This window comes from Uloborus diversus, chromosome 2 (genome assembly GCF_026930045.1).
Source record: "Uloborus diversus isolate 005 chromosome 2, Udiv.v.3.1, whole genome shotgun sequence".
NCBI classification, from domain to species: domain Eukaryota; kingdom Metazoa; phylum Arthropoda; class Arachnida; order Araneae; family Uloboridae; genus Uloborus; species Uloborus diversus.
The window spans coordinates 97,694,383-97,713,427 of NC_072732.1; the positions used below are offsets into that span (position 1 = coordinate 97,694,383).

The following is a 19,045-nucleotide window of genomic DNA, read 5'->3' on the forward strand; positions in this document are numbered from 1 at the left end:
AATGGCAAAAGATCTTTCTGACTTTTTAGTGAAGGAATATCCCGTTATGGAAGAGACGCCAGTGATCATGGATGCGTTAATGCCACACTAAGAACTGCGGAGAAAGATAATTAATAACTGCCAAAAGACTATCATAATTAGCTTTTTTATGCAGGATGTTCCGTTTTAACCAGCAAGACCTTTATTTTCGCAACTGTTAGTCCAGATGTATACCAATTGCAAAAATGTTCAAAATCAGCTGCAGAGTTAAGATACTGAAAGTTTAAGGTGAAAATAAAAATAAGTCAAAAAATACAAAATTTAACTTTTTTGTACGGGCCCCAGGTCCCCTAACTTATATTTAGGGAAATAATTTTGATTGAAAAATAACTCCAACACAAAAAGTTAAAATTAGTACGACCGATATTCACTGAGATATGGAACGCAGCGTTTTGTGACTTAGACCACTTTTCACTCGTCGCCAATAACACCTTTTGGGGGAAAATATAGCGGTTAACAGATGTTTAAAATTATATAAAATTATATGTGTGTATAGAGTGTGGTGTTTCAAATTGTTCGAGGTTTTGTAGTGTGTTTTTGCGTATCACGGCATAACATTTGCATTTATTTTTAAATAGCAATGAAAAACATAAATACCTTGTTTTTCTCACTTTGACGACCTGTCATTCTTCTGAAAGGGCGATAAGTTCCAATCACATCTTCCGTATGGTCCCTTAAAACTTAAGAATGGAATATCTCCTTCAGTTTTAGTCGCACAAATGTCAAGTTTTATGTGTTGGTGATAGTTTTCAATTAGTTAGGGGACCTAGGGCCCGTATAAAAAGTTGAATTTCGTATTTTTTGACTCCTTTTTACTTTTGCCTCAAACGTTCAATTTCTTAACTGTGCATCTGATTTTGAACATTTTTGCAATTGGAAGTATACATCTAGGACTACCGGTTGCGAAAATAGAGGTCTTGCAGGTTAAAACGGATCACCCTGCATTAACACTAATTAATTCTTGTTTTCTTTATATTGTGCATGTATCGAATGTTTTATACAAATGTTTTCGTTGTGCATATGTATCGAAATAAGTATACATTAAACTTATATATTGGTCTATCACTAAAATAAAGTATTTTCTTTATCTATGGTACATTACCGCCATTTTAACGCTACTATTAAATCTAACTTACACGCCACTTTCGCAGAACGTAACCCCTGCGTAAAACGAGGATCTACTTTACAAGTGTATTCCATCTTGGCGATGTTCGGATTACTGGACGGATTGCTGGATATTCGGTTTACGAGGGTTGAGATTTAAAGAAGTTTCACTGGACGCGCACTCATTTTTTTAACTATTAAAAACATTGATCATTTAAAGGGGTATAAGGAAGTCATGTGGTGCCCACATAAGATTTTTTTAAAATTTTCATTTACTTTGTAGCTGTTTGTTAGTATTGAAGTTATTTATTTGATTTTTCGGGTTCTTTTACAGCTCTACGGAGATTTGGCTTTCGCTGGAACCATTTTAGAGGGTAAAGGAGTCCCAGATGTGTTTGGTGTCACGTGGGCTTGGGGTGTCGGTGTTATATTAGGTATCACAGCGTCTGGAAACATATCAGGTAAGAAAGAAAATATCGAGTATGTGTACCTGGCATACTGCACAGAAAGTTTAGGGCTGCTCTTTTAGCTACCAACATGAAACTGGTTTTTATCACTTGACGAACTCTCATCGAATTCAAATTCTGTGTTACGTGTTTTTCTTCTAAAGAGAGACGCTTTGATGTTTACATATTGTTGAACATTCTGGTGTTCAGAAAAATCAGACGAAAGAGGTCTGATGACGGTTCAATATTGACAAAAGATTTGCCCAGTGGATACTTCTTTAATCCAGTTGTTTCATTGTAGCTTAATTAGTGATTAGCAGGGGCGTGCACAGAAATTTTGGGGCCCGTCACAAATGACTTTTACGGGCCCCATTCATATTGCTAAACCTTACGCCCCTACATCCCTACATACATATCACCTTTCACCAGTCATTTTAAAAATCTCGGCAACCTTCAGGCTCGGGACCGCACCAGCAAAACCCTTCTCCTCCTCCCCCAACCCCCCTCCCTGTGCAAGCCCCTGACGATTAGTAATGAATTAGCTAAATTACTTAATTCAACTAGTGAATGGGGGTGGGGTGGAATAGGATGAGCCATTTATCTCAGAGCTCTTAGAAAAGGGTTTGTAAGTAATTTTAAACATTATTGAATTACTTTTACTGCAAAACTTTTTCGAAAAAAATCGAACATTGAAACTGTTACATAATTAGTTGGACTGGAATTAAATAATTATTTTGTGCAATGTTGTTTCAATTTTTATACTATGCAGAAAGTTTTACAATGTAGTAGATCAAATGCATGACGCCTAGTGAATAATGTTCAAAAAATATTAAACAACTTTTTAACCTTGTTTATCCAAATCTCCGGATAATCTGGATCGAACTTGAGGAATTTTTTTTCCTTTTAATTTTACTTTCACATAAATTTTTAGTAAAAGCAAGAACGCAATTATAAGTACGCCAAACATTCACTTTTTGTTAACTTTACGATGAAACAAAACCCACTTTAACGAATTAAATTTAATACACATCTGATTTGTTACGTAAAAGCGGCTGTCTTTTGCTAAAAATTACTTTATTGAAATTAATTTTAACATTTAATCATGACATGTGATAGATCACACATTGTTAATTTCTGATAAAAGGCCTTAACCTATATTGGAACATCAAAAAGCAATAACAAATTCTTTAGCGTATATTAACTATCAGTATGTGTAACTTCTGTGCCAATATTTTATTTACAACTAGTGGCACCCGCACGGCTTCGCCCGTAATAGAAAAATTAAAGGTCTTTTGGTTCGCTTGTATATTTACAAATAATGTATGGTGAATTTTCTCGCCAATTGGCTTGTACCGACGTTACAGTTCCACGTTATGATAATTTCGTATCTCGCCAATTGGCTTGTGCCCATGTTACGGTTCCACGTTATGATAATTTCGTAATTTATGATAGTTTTTTTCTTAAAATTGGAATAAAAAAAGAACCACATCGAATTTTCGAAAAATCGCTTCGAGGTGCACACCCCCATGCTACATACTAACTTCGTGCCAAATTTCATGAAAATCGGCCGAACGGTTTACGCGCTATGCGCGTCACAGACATCCTACAGACATCCTACAGATATCCTACAGACATCCAGACATCCTCCGGACAGAGAGACATTCAGCTTTATTATTAGTAAAGATACTGCTGCAGGCAGGTAAACGACAGTATCTGTAGAAATGAGTTTTCGAGACATTTTAAGAAACGTGTTTTGGATTCAATACTAACAATAGGGAAATGTTTGAATTAGATTTTTTTGTGCTTTTTTTCAGAGAAACCAAATATGCAAGCTTGTACAGTAACGCTAACGAACAACAGATAAAAAAGTGCAAAAAGAAAAAGAAAGAAAATCCACGGCAGAATATACTTGCATACATTACATAGAAAATACTTGCATACATTACATATGTATCCGTATCAAAAATGTGTGTTAATAATTTTAAAAAAATCAATGCCATCACAAATTTTCAAATATAAATCTTAAATCAACAAAATCTCATAACGTAATCAATATTCAGCTGGCAAATTCTTCCGTTATAAGAAAAACAAACAAATTTGGCTAAAATCTTCGAAAATGTGAATGCGATTTGTTATTATTCATACAGACGAAAGTTGGTTAACCAAAGTCCCAAGTTAAATATCTTAAGACTAAAATCATACAAATGATGAAAAAATAAAAGTTTTGCGAAAAACCAATTTTCAAGAGTAAGTCAAACTTGCAAGTCAGAAAGTAATACATACATTACTAAGCTTACCTGTGAAAAATAATTCCAGTGTTTTCATCGTCCATTGATTTATACACCCATAGGCAACGCTGATTGTCTTTTTTTACACCAAAAGTTAATGAAATAGGATTATTTTAAGTTTAAAATCTCAAAACAGAGCTGGGGAAGTTGACGAGTACAGGATACCGACCGCAAAATGTTTTCCTATTCCTATTCAGAGTCACAACTGACTAGAACTGTATTTATGTCGAGGACTGCATACTAAGTGCCTTGCCTCCATTATTTTATATACCGATGGATGGCAGCACCATCACCGGATCAAACTGTTAATGAGAATTTAGAACTAGTTCAGGATCCAATAGCTACCTGGTGCTAGAACCCCCAGAGGTATCGTTTCACTTGGAGGACATTGAGACCACGAGTATATTTAACGTCGCCCAGTCCCCTTTAATGACGACGGTGGGTCTTCGACCATCGAGGTTCGAACCCAGGACCCTCCGGCCCCGAATCCGACACTCTACCGATCGGACTACCACGGCCCGCACAATGTTTTGCAAACTTTAATATGGAGGATCGGTTACAGTTTACAGCTCTACGTTTGTCTCCTTAAGTTTATTCTTACCTTATGATACAGTCTTGAGGGGTGGGGGAAGAACTCTTAAAGATCCTCTCATTAGAATCTTAGGCCATTGATCAAAGATTAGAATTTGCATAGGTGTGTAGTGCACCAAAAACGTTTGGGGTCAGAAGAGATGCGGGAGGATTCGTGGTGGCGAGTTTCAGTGGCGGTGCCCTTAAAGTTGAATTTTTGGGAGGTGGAGTGGGCTAAATTATTGGATTTTAAAGTAATTATTGATGAAATTATATCTCCCAGACGACTAGAGTAAAACTATGTTCGAAAAATTTATATGAAAATAAAACCTGAGAAAAATATAAACACAATAATCAAGTCAATTCTTCTTTGTTTAAGCACGTGAGTTCATCAAAACTAGCAATTTTTGATTGATCGATAATTTTGAACTTAGAAAAGCGGAGGGGCAAGGATCTTTTGCTTTTGAAAGTGAGGAAGCAGTCGCCCCCCCCCCATTTAGTGCTAACTACAAAATTTGAACATACTTGAAAAAGTTTCAAATAACGGCTAAATTATAATGATAATCTTAAAGAGTTGAAAAAGGATCAAAGGAGCCTTGAAATAGCTATTATGCTGTATTTCCTTGAGAATTAGTGCTTATTTACTTTGGTTTTCCCTTTACTTATTTAATGATAATGCAATCTTAAAAAACAAGTAAAGATATTTATATACAATAGAAATCCATAAATAAATACTTTTTGTTACAGGTGGGCATATTAACCCTGCGGTGACCGTGGCTTTTGCTGCTGTGGGGAAAATGCCTTGGAGTAAGGTACCTTGGTATCTGGCGGGTCAACATTTGGCAGGATTTGTGGCTTCTGTCGCCGTTTTTATAACATACTACGGTACGACTTTTTAACCTTTTTTGTGTACGTGAAAGATTGTTTGGCATTATAATAGCAGAAAATGGATGTACTCATATAAATTACTAACGCTAACAGTTCCGCAACAAAATGTATGCAATGGATTTGCATGTGCCAAAATGTTGTTAATCGATTGTTCTTCTGATATCCTATTACTAATCACATGTTTTCAAGTACATGTTTGTAAGTTGCTTGCGGTGTAGTTCTTTAGTTGGGGGTTCAAAGAATCCCAAAGGACTCCGTGAACTGGCAAGCAACGTTTGCCCGCTTAATTTAAAATTCGTCAATTGTCCCGCGTTCATAAATGGCCAGAATCTCACAGTACGGAGTCGTGCGTTTAGTTTTACTACATCTCTGAATTTACGAATTGAAATTCTGCTTAAACTGCTCCCCCCCCCCCCTTTTTGAGCAACCACTTCGAGTAGAATGGATAGAATGCATTCTGATTCATCCGCCATCGTTTAATTTCACCGCACTTTCCGGATCCGTTGAGCGATCTAAAGTAACCTACTATGCATCTTTAATGCCTTATCAAAATCGTGTCAGATAAGCTGAACGGAGGGACAAGGCTCTGTCTTCCTGGAACTACGAGATAACCACAATGTTTATGGCTGAGACTGAGTACGAGAGCAAAACACGTCCATCAGCGAGGTGATCTAAGATTTGGCACTTGTGTCGTCAATCATTTAGTAATCCTCTACATTATATCTGTCGGGAGAATCTTTACTTTCTTATGTTTATGACGCCATTTAACTAATAATAATAATAGAAAACGAGTACATAAAGTTTTATGGAGCTTGAAATCGTCAATAACATGTGAACTAATATTTTATCTTTTTTTTTTTTAGTTCATGAGAATACGTAGCGGTGTGATTTAAGTGAAAACCCAACATAAAAAAGCACAAAATCTCAAGAAAATACAGCATGGGCATGCAGATATTTCAAAACGACTATGGAGCCTTTTCATTAGTGCAAAAAACTCAGCACATAAACTCGACCAAGAATAGGTTAATAAATATAACTTTGATATGACACTATAACATAGACATCATACTGGTATTTATTTATAAAAATCAATGCGATCTATCATACAAGATGAATTTCACCAGGAAAGCTCGAAAAATTCGATACGTTTTTTCGAAAGTGATTTTTTCCTATTTAGAAAAAGTAAGTTTTCATTTCATTCCAAGGTTGAAATGGGGAATTTTTTTACATCCCCTTCCCCGTATCAGAATCCTTGGCCTCAAACCATGCTCAGCAGTCCTAAAATTTATGTATATACATCAGACGGACAGATTGTTGTGACCGCCCCCCCTCCCCCCTCACACACACAAAAAAAACATATTTTGGTTGCTCCCTTGTACATTATTAAAATTTTTGTGGAATTTTATTTAATTTTTTTGCGAGTCCATTTTTTTAGTCTACGAGTTTTTAGTTAAACTAGTCACTACCGAATTTTCAGACTCGGATCTGCTCGCTGTAGGAACCAGCGCTTAATTTGCATATTCAGGGGTGCCTCCCCCTAAGAGCAAGGGCGCACCCCCCCCCCCCCCCCCCCCGCTAAATATCGCGAAGATCCCCCAAAAAAGCAAGAGAGCCCACCCTAAAAGTGAAAAATTCCCCTCAACCCCCCCCTCCTTAAAAATTTCATTGACGCAGTTTGCACCATAACCCCTTCTAGGTAGGCACCGCTGGCATATTAGCTCACAGGAGCTGAGCTCCTGTATTTCTTTTCGAATTTTTTGACATCATAGGCAAAACTCAGCCTATTTACGTGCAAAAATAAGATCTGAGGACTATACTGCTGTAAAGAGGTAAAAGGCAGTATCTGCAGAAATAAGTTTTAGAAACATTTGAAGAAATGCGTTTTGGATTCAATGCTAACAATAGGGAAATGTGGTAATTAGACGATTTTTTTTTTCGCGCTTTCTTTCAGTGGAAACCAAATAAGCAAGCTTGTACAGTAAAGCTATCGTACATTAGATGATAAAAATGCAAAATAAAAATAAAAAAAAGAGAAAAATTTGCAATTACTGCCCTTTACCTGCCTACGACAGTACAGGGCTACTGTACTTCTTTTGCGAGAAATTAAACCCAGTAATAACTATTTTCTTCTTATACATATTAAAAGAAGCTAATCAACAGAAAATCGCAAATCAAACCAGCTTGAATTATGAAAAACTATTCAAGTTGTAATGCAGAAAGTTGTGCTTTTCATTATTGATACACTTGCTTTTTTATCTCTAGATGCTTTCAATGCTTTCGATCCGGAACGAACAGTCGTCGGGGATACTCACACAGCTTGGGTATTCGCAACGTATCCAAGAGATACTATCTCGATTTGGAACTGCTTCATTGCGGAGGTAGGTTCTTCGTTCGAAAATTAATTACTTATCAAGAAATTGTTTCTTTCATTTTTGCAGAAGTGAGGTTTAAGGAATGCTTTCTACTAGAATTTGCTAAGATGTTTTCAAAATTTGGATCGGTAAAAAAAATACAAATCTGCAGTTATGCTTTAGTGGTAGTGTAAAATACACATTCACCATGAATAACCTTTGTCAGGTAGTTTAGTAAAGCTTGCGCACTAAACTACCAAAAAAGTGCTCAAAAGTAGGACAATTGTAAACTCTTCTTCTGTTGTTCCCATCAGGTTTGCGGAGTCAGAGTAAAAATGATAAACTACGACTAAAGAAATTTTTGAGCCTTTGACTCCGGCTCTGAATCCTTTGCCCCAAAATCAGTCCGACTCGGTCTTCGCAAGCTCTAGTTTTCATCACATTCACAAATAAATCTGTACAGAAAGAAGAATGACTGTTTAAAATTTATTTTCAAGATTTACAATATGACTTTATTGAGCAGAAAATAATATTTATGGAGACAGCTATCAGGTTATAGATTATTTCGGATTAATTTTAATGGTACATTAAAAGGTATTTTAACAATGAATACCATTTATGGAACATCAAAAAATTGTATAAGCAATGAATTTTGGAAATAAAATCGTATATCTTTCTAGTAAATAAAGCTGAAGTGAGGACCTATTCATAAGACATTTTACTCAAGGTACCTTTATCAAATATTATTATGAATTATATACCATATTAATATCAACCGTCTATAGTCTTCCTAGGTCTAATAGTGATCAAACAGAAATTGTCTTGATACTGCTCCATTTATACCGTTTATCACTCACGATGAATCCAAGACGATTTTTATTTTGTCTGAAGAGAATGAATTATGGGAAGCTATTGCGAACACTAATTTTTCATTACTTTTTTCTCATTTCATTGAAACAGATACAATTTTGACATTTATATGTCAGTTACCATCCAACGAAATTGATCACTGCAATTCGGATTGAAAAAAAAAAAAAATCTTTAAAATGAATGAACTTAATGTTACATTTTTCTCGATTTTTATTGCTTTAGTACAGGACCAAACCATAACCAGGACCATAATTCCCCATAACCAGAAAATTTCGAGGAGGGTATAAAAATAATAAGTGTCAAATAATAAATAATCTAAGTTTCAAATTAATGAATGTATTTTTCTATTATTAAATTATTTTCTGAAAAATCTTTTTCCGAAGGTTATAGCCGGAATTCTGGTCATGTTCACCGTGATGGCCATCGTGGATAAGAGAAATCTCAACATTCCCAAGTTCCTATACCCCATATTCATTGGCGTCATGATACAAGTCACTGCACAGACATTCGGCCTCAACTGCATGGCACCCATCAACCCAGCACGGGACTTCCCCACTCGAATCTTCACAGCTATAGCAGGATGGGGGAAAGAAACCTTCAGGTGAATGTTAAATACTATTATAATTATACAGATAAAAGCAATTTAACCCTCTCAGTGGTAAGTCCTATTGTACTCGGGACCGGGGTATGCTATGGAGTTTAGTGTTTGAGTGGGGGTGTTCCCGCTGCCAAGTGGTTTCTGTAAATGGCCATCCTTGTTCACCAGTCGATTTGAACTTCCGTCAGACACCCGAAGCGTCAAATGAATTCTGATTAATTAAAAAAGGCTTCTTTCGGCGGCTCATCAAGGTTCAACTCAGCTGGTGAATGTAGCCTTTACGATCATATTCAAGCCTCTTTCAAACACCCAAACCGCCCAATGAAACCTTCTAATTGACTGAAAAATGCTTCGACACATGGGCGGATTTATGGGGGGGGCAGAGGGGGGCAATGCCCCCCCAATTTTGGAAAGACTTAATGTAGTAACAACACATCTTCCAAAAAAAAAAAAAAAAATTACTATTATTTTTTCTTTTTGAATAGTTCAGAAGGGCACCATAGGGCACCATAGGTGCTCCCAAAACTGGGGGGCAATTCCCCCCAGTTTTGGGAGGACTTTATATAGTAACAACATATCTTCCAAAATCTTAATACAAAAAAAATCATGACTTTTTCTTTTTTGAATAGTTCAATGAAAATGAAGAGAAAAGCGAATGTCCTTTTCTGAAGGGAAAAAAGAAAAGGGGGAAAAACGAACATTGAATACAAATAGTACAGCTGTCACTGGGGTGCTGAAAATGTGTCTAAATTCACTATTTTGGACTGAAAACCATTTGGGCAAGTATATGAATGAAAATATAGGCTAAACGAGCTATACATTAAGCTGCAACACTTATAATAACTGACGATTATTTTAACAAATTAGAACCTAAAGCAAATGGGACCCCCCCCCCCCCATTCACGCTAACCGAACGATCTACTCGTTATGATGTGTCCACATTTCAAGTATATTTGCATAATATTTATGTTTTTAGTAAATTAATTGGTCGTTTGAGAAATTCTAAAAAATAGACTAAAAAAAATACATAGTCCCCCCCCCTTCTCTCTCTCTCTCTTTTTTTAAAGAGAGAGAGAGAGAGAAAATAAATACTACCGCAAACTGAATAAATTTTAGTTATCTGAGCTTTCTGATTAAATGATTCTTTTTACTTACTTTATGAATACTGTTTTAAAAATAAGATAAGTCATAATCATCTAAGTCTAAGTGAGTCAGTGCTTGTCATTATTGAAATCTAAATAATTGAGTCATCAAAATTTGTGCAAAAAATTGCTGAAATTTTATAGAAATCTATAAAAATCTAACAAAGATTGGTAAAATCGTAAAAATCCTTTAACCGTAAAAACTGACGAATTTTCGTAAAAATTACAAAAAATCAAGCAAAAATTTGCAGGTAAGAGTGAATTACAAACAGGGTCAAATTTGCCTATAAGATAAATAAGCTATTGCTTAGGGTCCTTGCTTTGAAGTGGGTCCCTAACTCCCAAAAAAAATTCATGATTCGTTTCTTAAAAAATGGAAATTGCTTGAAAAACTAATTTCATTTTTAAGTGCTTGAAAACCTCTAATATTTGGAAACGCGTGGCTACAAACCTTAAATTTTAAAATTTCTAACAAATGGTAGAGGAGGAGGAATGCCAAAATATGTCAAATTCAGCTCTTTGCCACATCCTGTATTAAAAATGTAAAAATCATAGTTCTCTCGTTTGTAACATATTATTTGAAATAAATTTTTGTGACTCACATGTTTCATATCTTGTTATTTATTCAATCCCGAATGCAGTATTTTGGAAATACTTTTGTATTTATTGCTTTTATCTTACTTCTTCTGCATATTGTCTTTCTGTTTAGCACGGAAAAAAATATACACTACTTCTATTTCTTTTCGTTTTCTGCCCCACTTGCAACTGAAGAAAAGTTGTTGTCATGAGAAACCTATGGTTTCTTTTTTCTTTTAAATTTAAAATAGCTATTTCTCACAAAGTTAGAACAGGACTGTAAAAGTTTACAATCAAGTACTAAAATGTCAGAGACTGGAAAGTACAAATGAAGTGCGTTAAATAATTTTATTTATTCTAGAGTTCTCGAAAATAATTAGATAAGTCTTTGAAAATCCTAAGCAAAGTGGGCTCCAATTACTTCTACTGCATATTGTTAATCTGTTTAGTCAGAGAAAAAAATGATACCCTACCTCTATTCCTTTTCGTTTTCTGCACTACTTATAATTTAAAAAAGTTTGTTGTAATGAGAAATCTATAGTTTATTTTTTCTTTCAAACTTAAAATAGCTGTTTCGTACAAAGTTAGAACAATACTGCACAACTGTATAATCTAGTTATCAATTTCTATCTCTATCCAATTAACCTTTATAAGGCTTCAAAGTACAGAATTTTATATCCATTTTACAAAATTTCCTCCGGGGGAGAAACCCCCAGCTCCCTAAAATTGGAGATATTCTATTTCCCACTTAAAAGGGAGCCCTGCGTCGCTCTCTTGATACCAGCTCCCTCTCTTAAAGTCAATTCAAAAAGGACAGCATGAAAACACACATTAATGAAAACGACACACAAAAAAGTAAACATGGATTTATGCATCACAGGAAACACACAAAAACATGGGAGTGGGGGGCAATAAAAATGTTGCTAAAAAAAAATCCTGCCCCCCCTCCCCCCCCAGGAACTCAGTCCTAAATCCGCCTATGCTTCGACAGGTTCGGAGGTAGGTTCAGCTCGGCCTCGAGGTCGGCCAATATGGCCTTTACGGCCTTATTCACTAGCAGATTCAAGCGTCTGTCAAACACCCTAACCACTAAATGAAGTCTTCTAATTGATCGAAGAAGGATTTGATCGACGGTTCGGGTGTCTCACTAAGGTATTATTCACACTTTAAGGTCATATTTTCCTTGCAGATTCAGGTCCCTGTCAAACACTATAAGGACAAAATAAAGCCTTCTAACTGATTGAAGAAAGCTCGACGGTTCGAGTGTTTGAGAGAGGTTCAAGTCGGCTGGTGAATATGGCCATTATGATCTTATTCACTAGTCGATTGATATTTCCATTAACTACTAGAACCGTAGCGTCGATTGAAGCCTTTTGATTGATTGAAAAAAGCTACTGACGGCTTTTAGGATGTTTGACTCAGGTTCGAATCAGTAGATGAATACCTTTGACATAAGCGAAGTTAAAAGGGGGCTAACCCCCCTTGAAAACTTATAAGCCCCGTCAAAGAAAGAAATACAAACGAAGTTTAAAGCCTTCTTTCTACATGCGTATCTCTAAAATCGTTATTTTCGTTTCTCCAAAAGTAATACGCACATCAATCAAGAAATATTTTTATACTAGCTGCGTGCCCGGCGTTGCACGGGCTACCTAAAAAATGTAAGAGCAGTCCAGTTGATGCTTTTGTAGTACACTGACACTAGTTTCTAACGCGTTAAGGAATAAATAAATGCGCGTAAAGCAAGGTTTGCAAAACACCAGTAAAACATATTTTTTCCAAAACACCTCATCAACGTTAATAATCGCTATCAATGATACAAGTTATGAGTACATTTTCAGTCAGCACAAAAGGGGAAAATATATGCATTATCAACTATAATCTTTACTCACGTTAAACTGAATTACATCTGATAAACTATATCGGAAATATTTATGCACAATAACAATCCGCTTTTTACATAAAATAGTCTACTACCCGGCGTTGCCCGGGTGTTTATTAATGCAACATACCACTCAGATAAATATTTGGATGGATTCTATCCACATGGTCGTACAAGAATTACATCAATCCGTTTTCCAGGTACAAACCCTCAAAGAACTCAAATAACTTGTAAATCACTCATTTACTTTACGACGTGCACGGTCCTCCTCGAAAATGAAAGTTATGTCATGTGACGCGTATTTAACAATCAGGCTTGAACAAAAAAAAAAAAAAAACAGCAAAATTTTGCTGCAGATTACGGCAAAATAATCGAAAAGTAAACAACTTAAACACCCTGATTACAGGAAAAGCCTTAAAACAAAAGCCTAATTTTATTTCTTTATATTCGAGAAAAAAAATTGCAACAGATGTTTCTTTTCAATGATTTTCTTCACGCTGTAAATTTTAATAAAAGCGTTCATCCGTAAAGTTGAGTTGAAGCACTGAATAATAATTTGAATGGAGGAAAGCCTTCGAAAAAATATGGATTTTATTTTGAAATCTAAGAGTCATAATTAATTATTTTTAATTGATATCTCCGCTAATTATTATCGGAGGATTATGTTAAATAGCCAAACATGAAGACGGGAGGATTACGAATCCATCGATACCTGGTTCGATGGTCAGTTCACTGTCGTTCGGGAGAAGAAGCTTGGACATAGATAGATAGATAGATACTCAGATTTTATATGTATAAGATGTTTTTCTCCGTCTCAGTTTCAGGCATGAACTTATCTTAATTCTCAGTTTCGTATACACCTTAAACTGTAAATGAACTAAGATTTGTTTCTCATAAATTTTGCGAAATTTCCTCTAATTTCAAAACTGATATTTAGCATCGATAAAAAATTAAATAAATGGACTTGTAAAAATCATTTTGCTTTTTGAAATTAACTGAAATTATCTATTTTTTTTATAGTATCCGAGGTTATGGTTACTGGTGGATTGGTATATTAGGACCTCACATCGGATGTATCCTCGGTGGATGGTTGTACTACATAGGTATCGAAATACATTGGCCTCCAGAAGACAAACAAGAAGATCAAGAGCTAGCTCTAAGTATGTTCTTTTCCGCCATTTTTAAGCCACTTTGTTTTCGAAAAAACAAACAATAGAATGTTTTATCGAAATAGTCAATACTCACAGTCACAAATCATATAACATTTAAATTTCGCATCACGAAATTACTGTACTATTACATCAGGGGTTTCCAACCTGTGGCCCTCGCCCTCGGACTGTATGCCCCCGCTCATCTAGTTTCTGTGCTCCCACGAAGATTTTTGGGAAGATTATTTCCAACATTAAATTTTATTATTCGCATGCAAGAAAAATACTTTTTGAGAAATGCCATATTTGTTCCAGTTGCTGCTCATTAACAAATGCCGTATTTTACGGACTATAAGAAGTACTTCCGAAATTCAGGTGTATTTCGTAAGCGAAATCGTTGAGGCAATTCCATGACAGAGCTAGAACTATGGACGTCGTGTTTAGTGGTTACAAGTCGACAATCTCAGTTTCTCCATAAAACATTTCATATACTTTCGGTAAAAGTTTCTTTTTGTTTTCAATTTGCGATATTCGTTACGTTGACAAAGTTTCCCTCCCACCCCCCCCCCCCCCCTTCCGTTCTAAAGTATACTTTGGTCACTGCTATAACTATGTTGCGGCTCGCCACCGAACCTTTGATTGCAGCTGCGGCCCTCTAACACTTAGAAGTTGGAAACCCGCGTAATACATCATAAATGATGGTCACTGCCATGGCATGTTTTCAAACATGTACAAACTATTTGCATAAAAAGAGGGAAAAACATAAAGTTGTCATTTTTTATGAATTTCATTTAAAGAACTACACCCAAACCTCTTTTTCTGCAGTGGATAGGGACCGCATAAAAAAAAAATCACATAAAAAAAAGATCGTTCGTTTTATAAATACTATCGTCAATTGAGTTCCAATCTGATTGAAATTTTCATACACAGCACAAAAAAAGTTCTCACAAAAAAAGTCATAAAAAAAATAAATAAATAACTAAATAAATAAATAAAATAAATAAAGAAATAGATAAATTTTAAAAAATCGCACAAAAAGAGGTTTGGGTGTACTTTTATACATATGCTTTAGTTGGAATTTTATTTTTACTATAACATTATTGGCGTGGTTTTCCATATGAGGATCTCCGGGATATCTGCTGCTTTAAGTGCATTCCGAACCACTAAAACGTGATCAGAGAAGTACTATGTCAATTAATAACATCAACACTCTAGCCAAAGCTCGAACCAGATCCAAGTGGGAACCTTGTACAACTGTACCTAAGCCACTATGTGGTTTTTAAATACTAAAATGGAATATAGGTAGTTCGTTTTTTTTTTAAATTACCTCTTTCTGTCTTCCTATTATAAATGATAATATCGTTTTAAAATCAAAGCATCAGACCTTGAAAAATATAACTGTATTTAATAATCGAAAGCAATATTTATTATGTTGTCTAGTAAAAGATTTGCTATTTAAATTCATAGATACCATTTTCACATATTCATCCGCTTTTCATGCAAATAATGATCTAATTTTTACTAGCAAGATAAAAGATTTCGAACGAGACATTAGAAATAAGGACTAAGATTTTTGTATCAACCGAAAATAAAATAAAAGCAACGTTTTTCGAACTTAGGCTTCAGCTGTGATTTTGGCACGTTTTTAAGTTCTCTAAAAGAAGCCAGGGCTACTATTATAATTTCTTGGCTTAAAATAGAAGAGTTTCTTCTACCATTTGTACTAGTTATCATCAAATTTTTAATTTTGTCTCTTACACTCTGTTGGTTCTTAGTGTTTCATGTGTTTTTACCTAGTAAAAGACATAAAAACGCATTTTATCATACTGCAGTAGCCTCTATAGACCAGTGGTAGCACTAATACATCAACCTTTTGGATTGAAACATAGTGAAAACATTTACTTGGTATCTTGGTACTGACAAGGGCTACTGAACGCAATTTTACAGGGTTTATATATCTTATTACACATCACACGTAGTCTTCTTTTTTTTAAATCATTTTAAAAGACACTGCTGTCAGGCTATGTTTTATCTGTAACGGTTTCATGTAAGGTTTTAAAGCAAAATATTTTCAACTACCTACTGCATTTGCCAAGTAATATTGTCAAGCGACCAATAAAGACGATTCTGAATGAGTCGAGCAGGAGAAAATGAAAATTAGCTACGGGATTACCATACGAGTGTTTCGGTCATTTCGACGTGCCGCACAGTGTTTCGATTAATACAAGATAGCTGGACAAAAGTCAAATTCAGAATTCATCACTTCATCACAAGAAATTAAGGTTTTCCTAAATTCACATGATTTAATTGTTCAAGAATAATATTATTTATACTGGTAAGTTTTTCCCTAATTTAATTGCTCCATCAGATAATTAAACAATATTAATTTTTTTTTGAAGATAAGCGAAGGAGTTTTTGCTAATGGGTAATGATTTTACCCATTTGTACCCGGGCCAAATTTTCGGTGTATAATAGCTGCACTTTTCCCATCATTAATAAGGCTTATTATAGTCAGCACGCTCTAGTACAACATACTTTTTTCCTATAGAATACTTTCTTTCGAGTAGGGATTTCTTTGAAGAATTATTGAAGCATCCAAATTTTTGGGTAAAAAAAATGTTGTACTCAAGTGTTCTGACTATAATACGTCTTATTATTAATGGGAAAGCTGCAGCTACTATATGCAGAAATTTAGCACGGGTACAAATGGTAGAAGTCATTGCCATCACTAAAAAGTTTTGAAACAGACAAAAATTCCGTCGTTCATCTGAAATTTTTTTAAAAATATTGTTTAACAATCAGATAGATTTATTAAATTAGGGGAAAAAAGCACTTACTAGAATAAAAAATATCCATCTCGAACAATAAAATCGTATGAAATTAGGAACACTTTAATTTTGTGTGATGAAATGATGTCTGGAACTCAACTCATTTATTCAATGACAAACGGATACGTACCTTTGAACCTTATTACTCACGTGACGGAATGGTGCCGCTGCGTATGTGGCAAACTGGTATCCCTTGTGAACATTATTGGCATTGGTGGATTGGTGCCACTGTGTTGAACCATACTGAACAAATTAACTAGTATTCACTCATTGTTTTAAAATGCACACGTTTCATAGATTTTTTAAAAATCTTATTTTAAAGCATGTACTAAAACCTTCTTTATTGAGTAAGAGAACTATAAGTATTTTATTTGAGTCAATGCTTTTCAACTTGTTTTCATTCTAATAATTTTAAATTCATTTTCTTTCCAGGGACAAAAGCGTGATTAATTCATTCATCGGTGTGTGTCTGTGCTTAGTGTTATGCATGTTTTCTATCAAGTCACCGTTTCCCATCAGATCTACGAGATTCCTCCCTTCATGTTCAATTTTATATACAAATAAAAATATGCTTTATCAATTAATTTAGAACGTTTTTTTTTACTTCTTCTCTTGTAAAAACACATGTAGATTTTTTTTTTTTTTTTTGAAAATGATAATAATTACAATCATAATAAATTCGACCGATCCAGCAGTTTAAAAGACTAACATTCAATGTTCGGCAGTCAAAAGCACATTTAGAAATGCAACTAACCTTTAAAATTTAAGAATTTGACTTCTCCAGTTATGAGTTAATTTGGAAAGTTAATTTGTAGTTGTAGGAGTCAAGTTTTTTGAACGAAATTTATTGACAAGCTTGCCAAATTCGAAATCCTATTTCAAAGGAAGTAGCAAATCGTTCCCTAAGTGAATCGAAAAACATTGGATATTTCTACACCTACAATTAAAGAAACTGTTATGGACAGGGTTGGCCGGATTGGACCCAATTGGGTTGGACCCAATGGTTTTTTTTTGAAAAAACCCATTTAAAAAAAACCCATTATTTAGCCCACTTTTGGGGTTTTTTTTAAATTTTCCAAGAAGTTTTTTAAAAAATTAATTAATTTAAATACTTTCACAATTTAAACTTCTTTTTTATTTGTTTTTCACCACAGCCGATGGACATAAAAAATGAATTTTGAACTTTAATAGTATTTCTTCACTCTTAACAGCATTAAAAAAAATACTTCAAAGATTTTAAATAAATGTATTTAACTTTTTTCTTTAATAGGTCAATAAATAACTCAAATTATCTTGACTAAGTCCTGTCACATCTGATTTTCTCAATATTTGTAGATTGTACGGAGGAAACTACTCTAGCCGAAAGGCTTTCGTGTGAAATATTTTCTGGAAACCAACACGTCACAAATCTCGAATATAAACAAGGTATATTTTTTAGAAATTAACAGGTTTTACGAACGGTCGAACAGAAAACAGAATAAGATGTACATTATCTTACAAAAAAGTTTAATATTTCTTACTCTGTACACAGAAATAGAAAAACAGGCAACATAAAATTCAAAGAAATGTCTTGATTAACCTGGAATTCAGTAAAAAGGGATTTAAACTACTTGAGGTTCTACAGTAGTTTTGCATAACAAAATGAAATACAATAAAGTAAAATGCAAAAAAAAAAAAATGTCGTAATTACAAAAAAACAATAGATTTTATCACTTGAGAAGTAACTTTGCCTTAACTGTTGGTAGTCATGGAAACTAAAAAATCTGAAACTTCACCATTCCTGGGTTTCGTCGTCTTTTTTACTTTTCTTCAAAAAACGCTGAATTTTCCAGCTTTTTTTACCTTAAGACAAATTTTTTGCTTTGTCCATATACTTAAGCTACAATATGCTACAAGCACCCCACATTTTCCCTAAGAAAAGACAAAAAAAACCCACATTTCTTTTAAAAAAACCAGCTTTAGTTGGGTTTTTTTTTGGGTTTTATTTAAAAAAACCCAAAAAACCCTGGGTCCATGGGCTTTTTTAAAAAAACCTGGGTTTTGGCCAACCCTGGTTATGGAACTTGGTATCCGTTAGATTCCTGTGAACACTTTTGTTTGCAAGCAATACCCAAGCATGGTATGTGTACTGAACTTAGTACGTTTTCCACTTATGTTTGTTGGAATTAAAAGTGCTGTTTGATTAATTTTGGTTTAAGTGAGTGAAAAGAAAAAATCATTTAGGATTAGGTTAGTAGAAAAATTCTTGACTTTTAAAATTCATCTCTTTAGAGGTGAGAAGAGTTATGCGGTTAAAAAGCGATGAATGACACTTTAAG

At 34.5% G+C, this 19,045-nt stretch overlaps 2 protein-coding genes across 2 annotated transcripts in view; both read left to right on the forward strand.

Moving 5' to 3' along the window:
- LOC129235292 (aquaporin-9-like) overlaps positions 1 to 17,311 on the forward strand; it is a 30,800-nt gene extending 13,489 nt beyond the window's left edge. The window contains exons 2-7 of the mRNA XM_054869018.1: positions 1,478 to 1,604; positions 5,195 to 5,332; positions 7,598 to 7,713; positions 8,940 to 9,157; positions 13,772 to 13,911; positions 17,160 to 17,311. Of these exons, the coding sequence (XP_054724993.1) occupies positions 1,478 to 1,604; positions 5,195 to 5,332; positions 7,598 to 7,713; positions 8,940 to 9,157; positions 13,772 to 13,911; positions 17,160 to 17,173 (753 nt within the window). The 3' untranslated portion in view covers positions 17,174 to 17,311. The remainder of the gene's footprint in view (positions 1 to 1,477; positions 1,605 to 5,194; positions 5,333 to 7,597; positions 7,714 to 8,939; positions 9,158 to 13,771; positions 13,912 to 17,159) is intronic.
- A 1,429-nt stretch (positions 17,312 to 18,740) lies between these two features.
- The window catches only part of LOC129216441 (aquaporin-7-like), a 46,767-nt gene continuing 46,462 nt past the window's right edge, over positions 18,741 to 19,045 (forward strand). The window contains exon 1 of the mRNA XM_054850656.1: positions 18,741 to 18,793. Coding sequence (XP_054706631.1) covers positions 18,741 to 18,793 — 53 coding nt within the window. The remainder of the gene's footprint in view (positions 18,794 to 19,045) is intronic.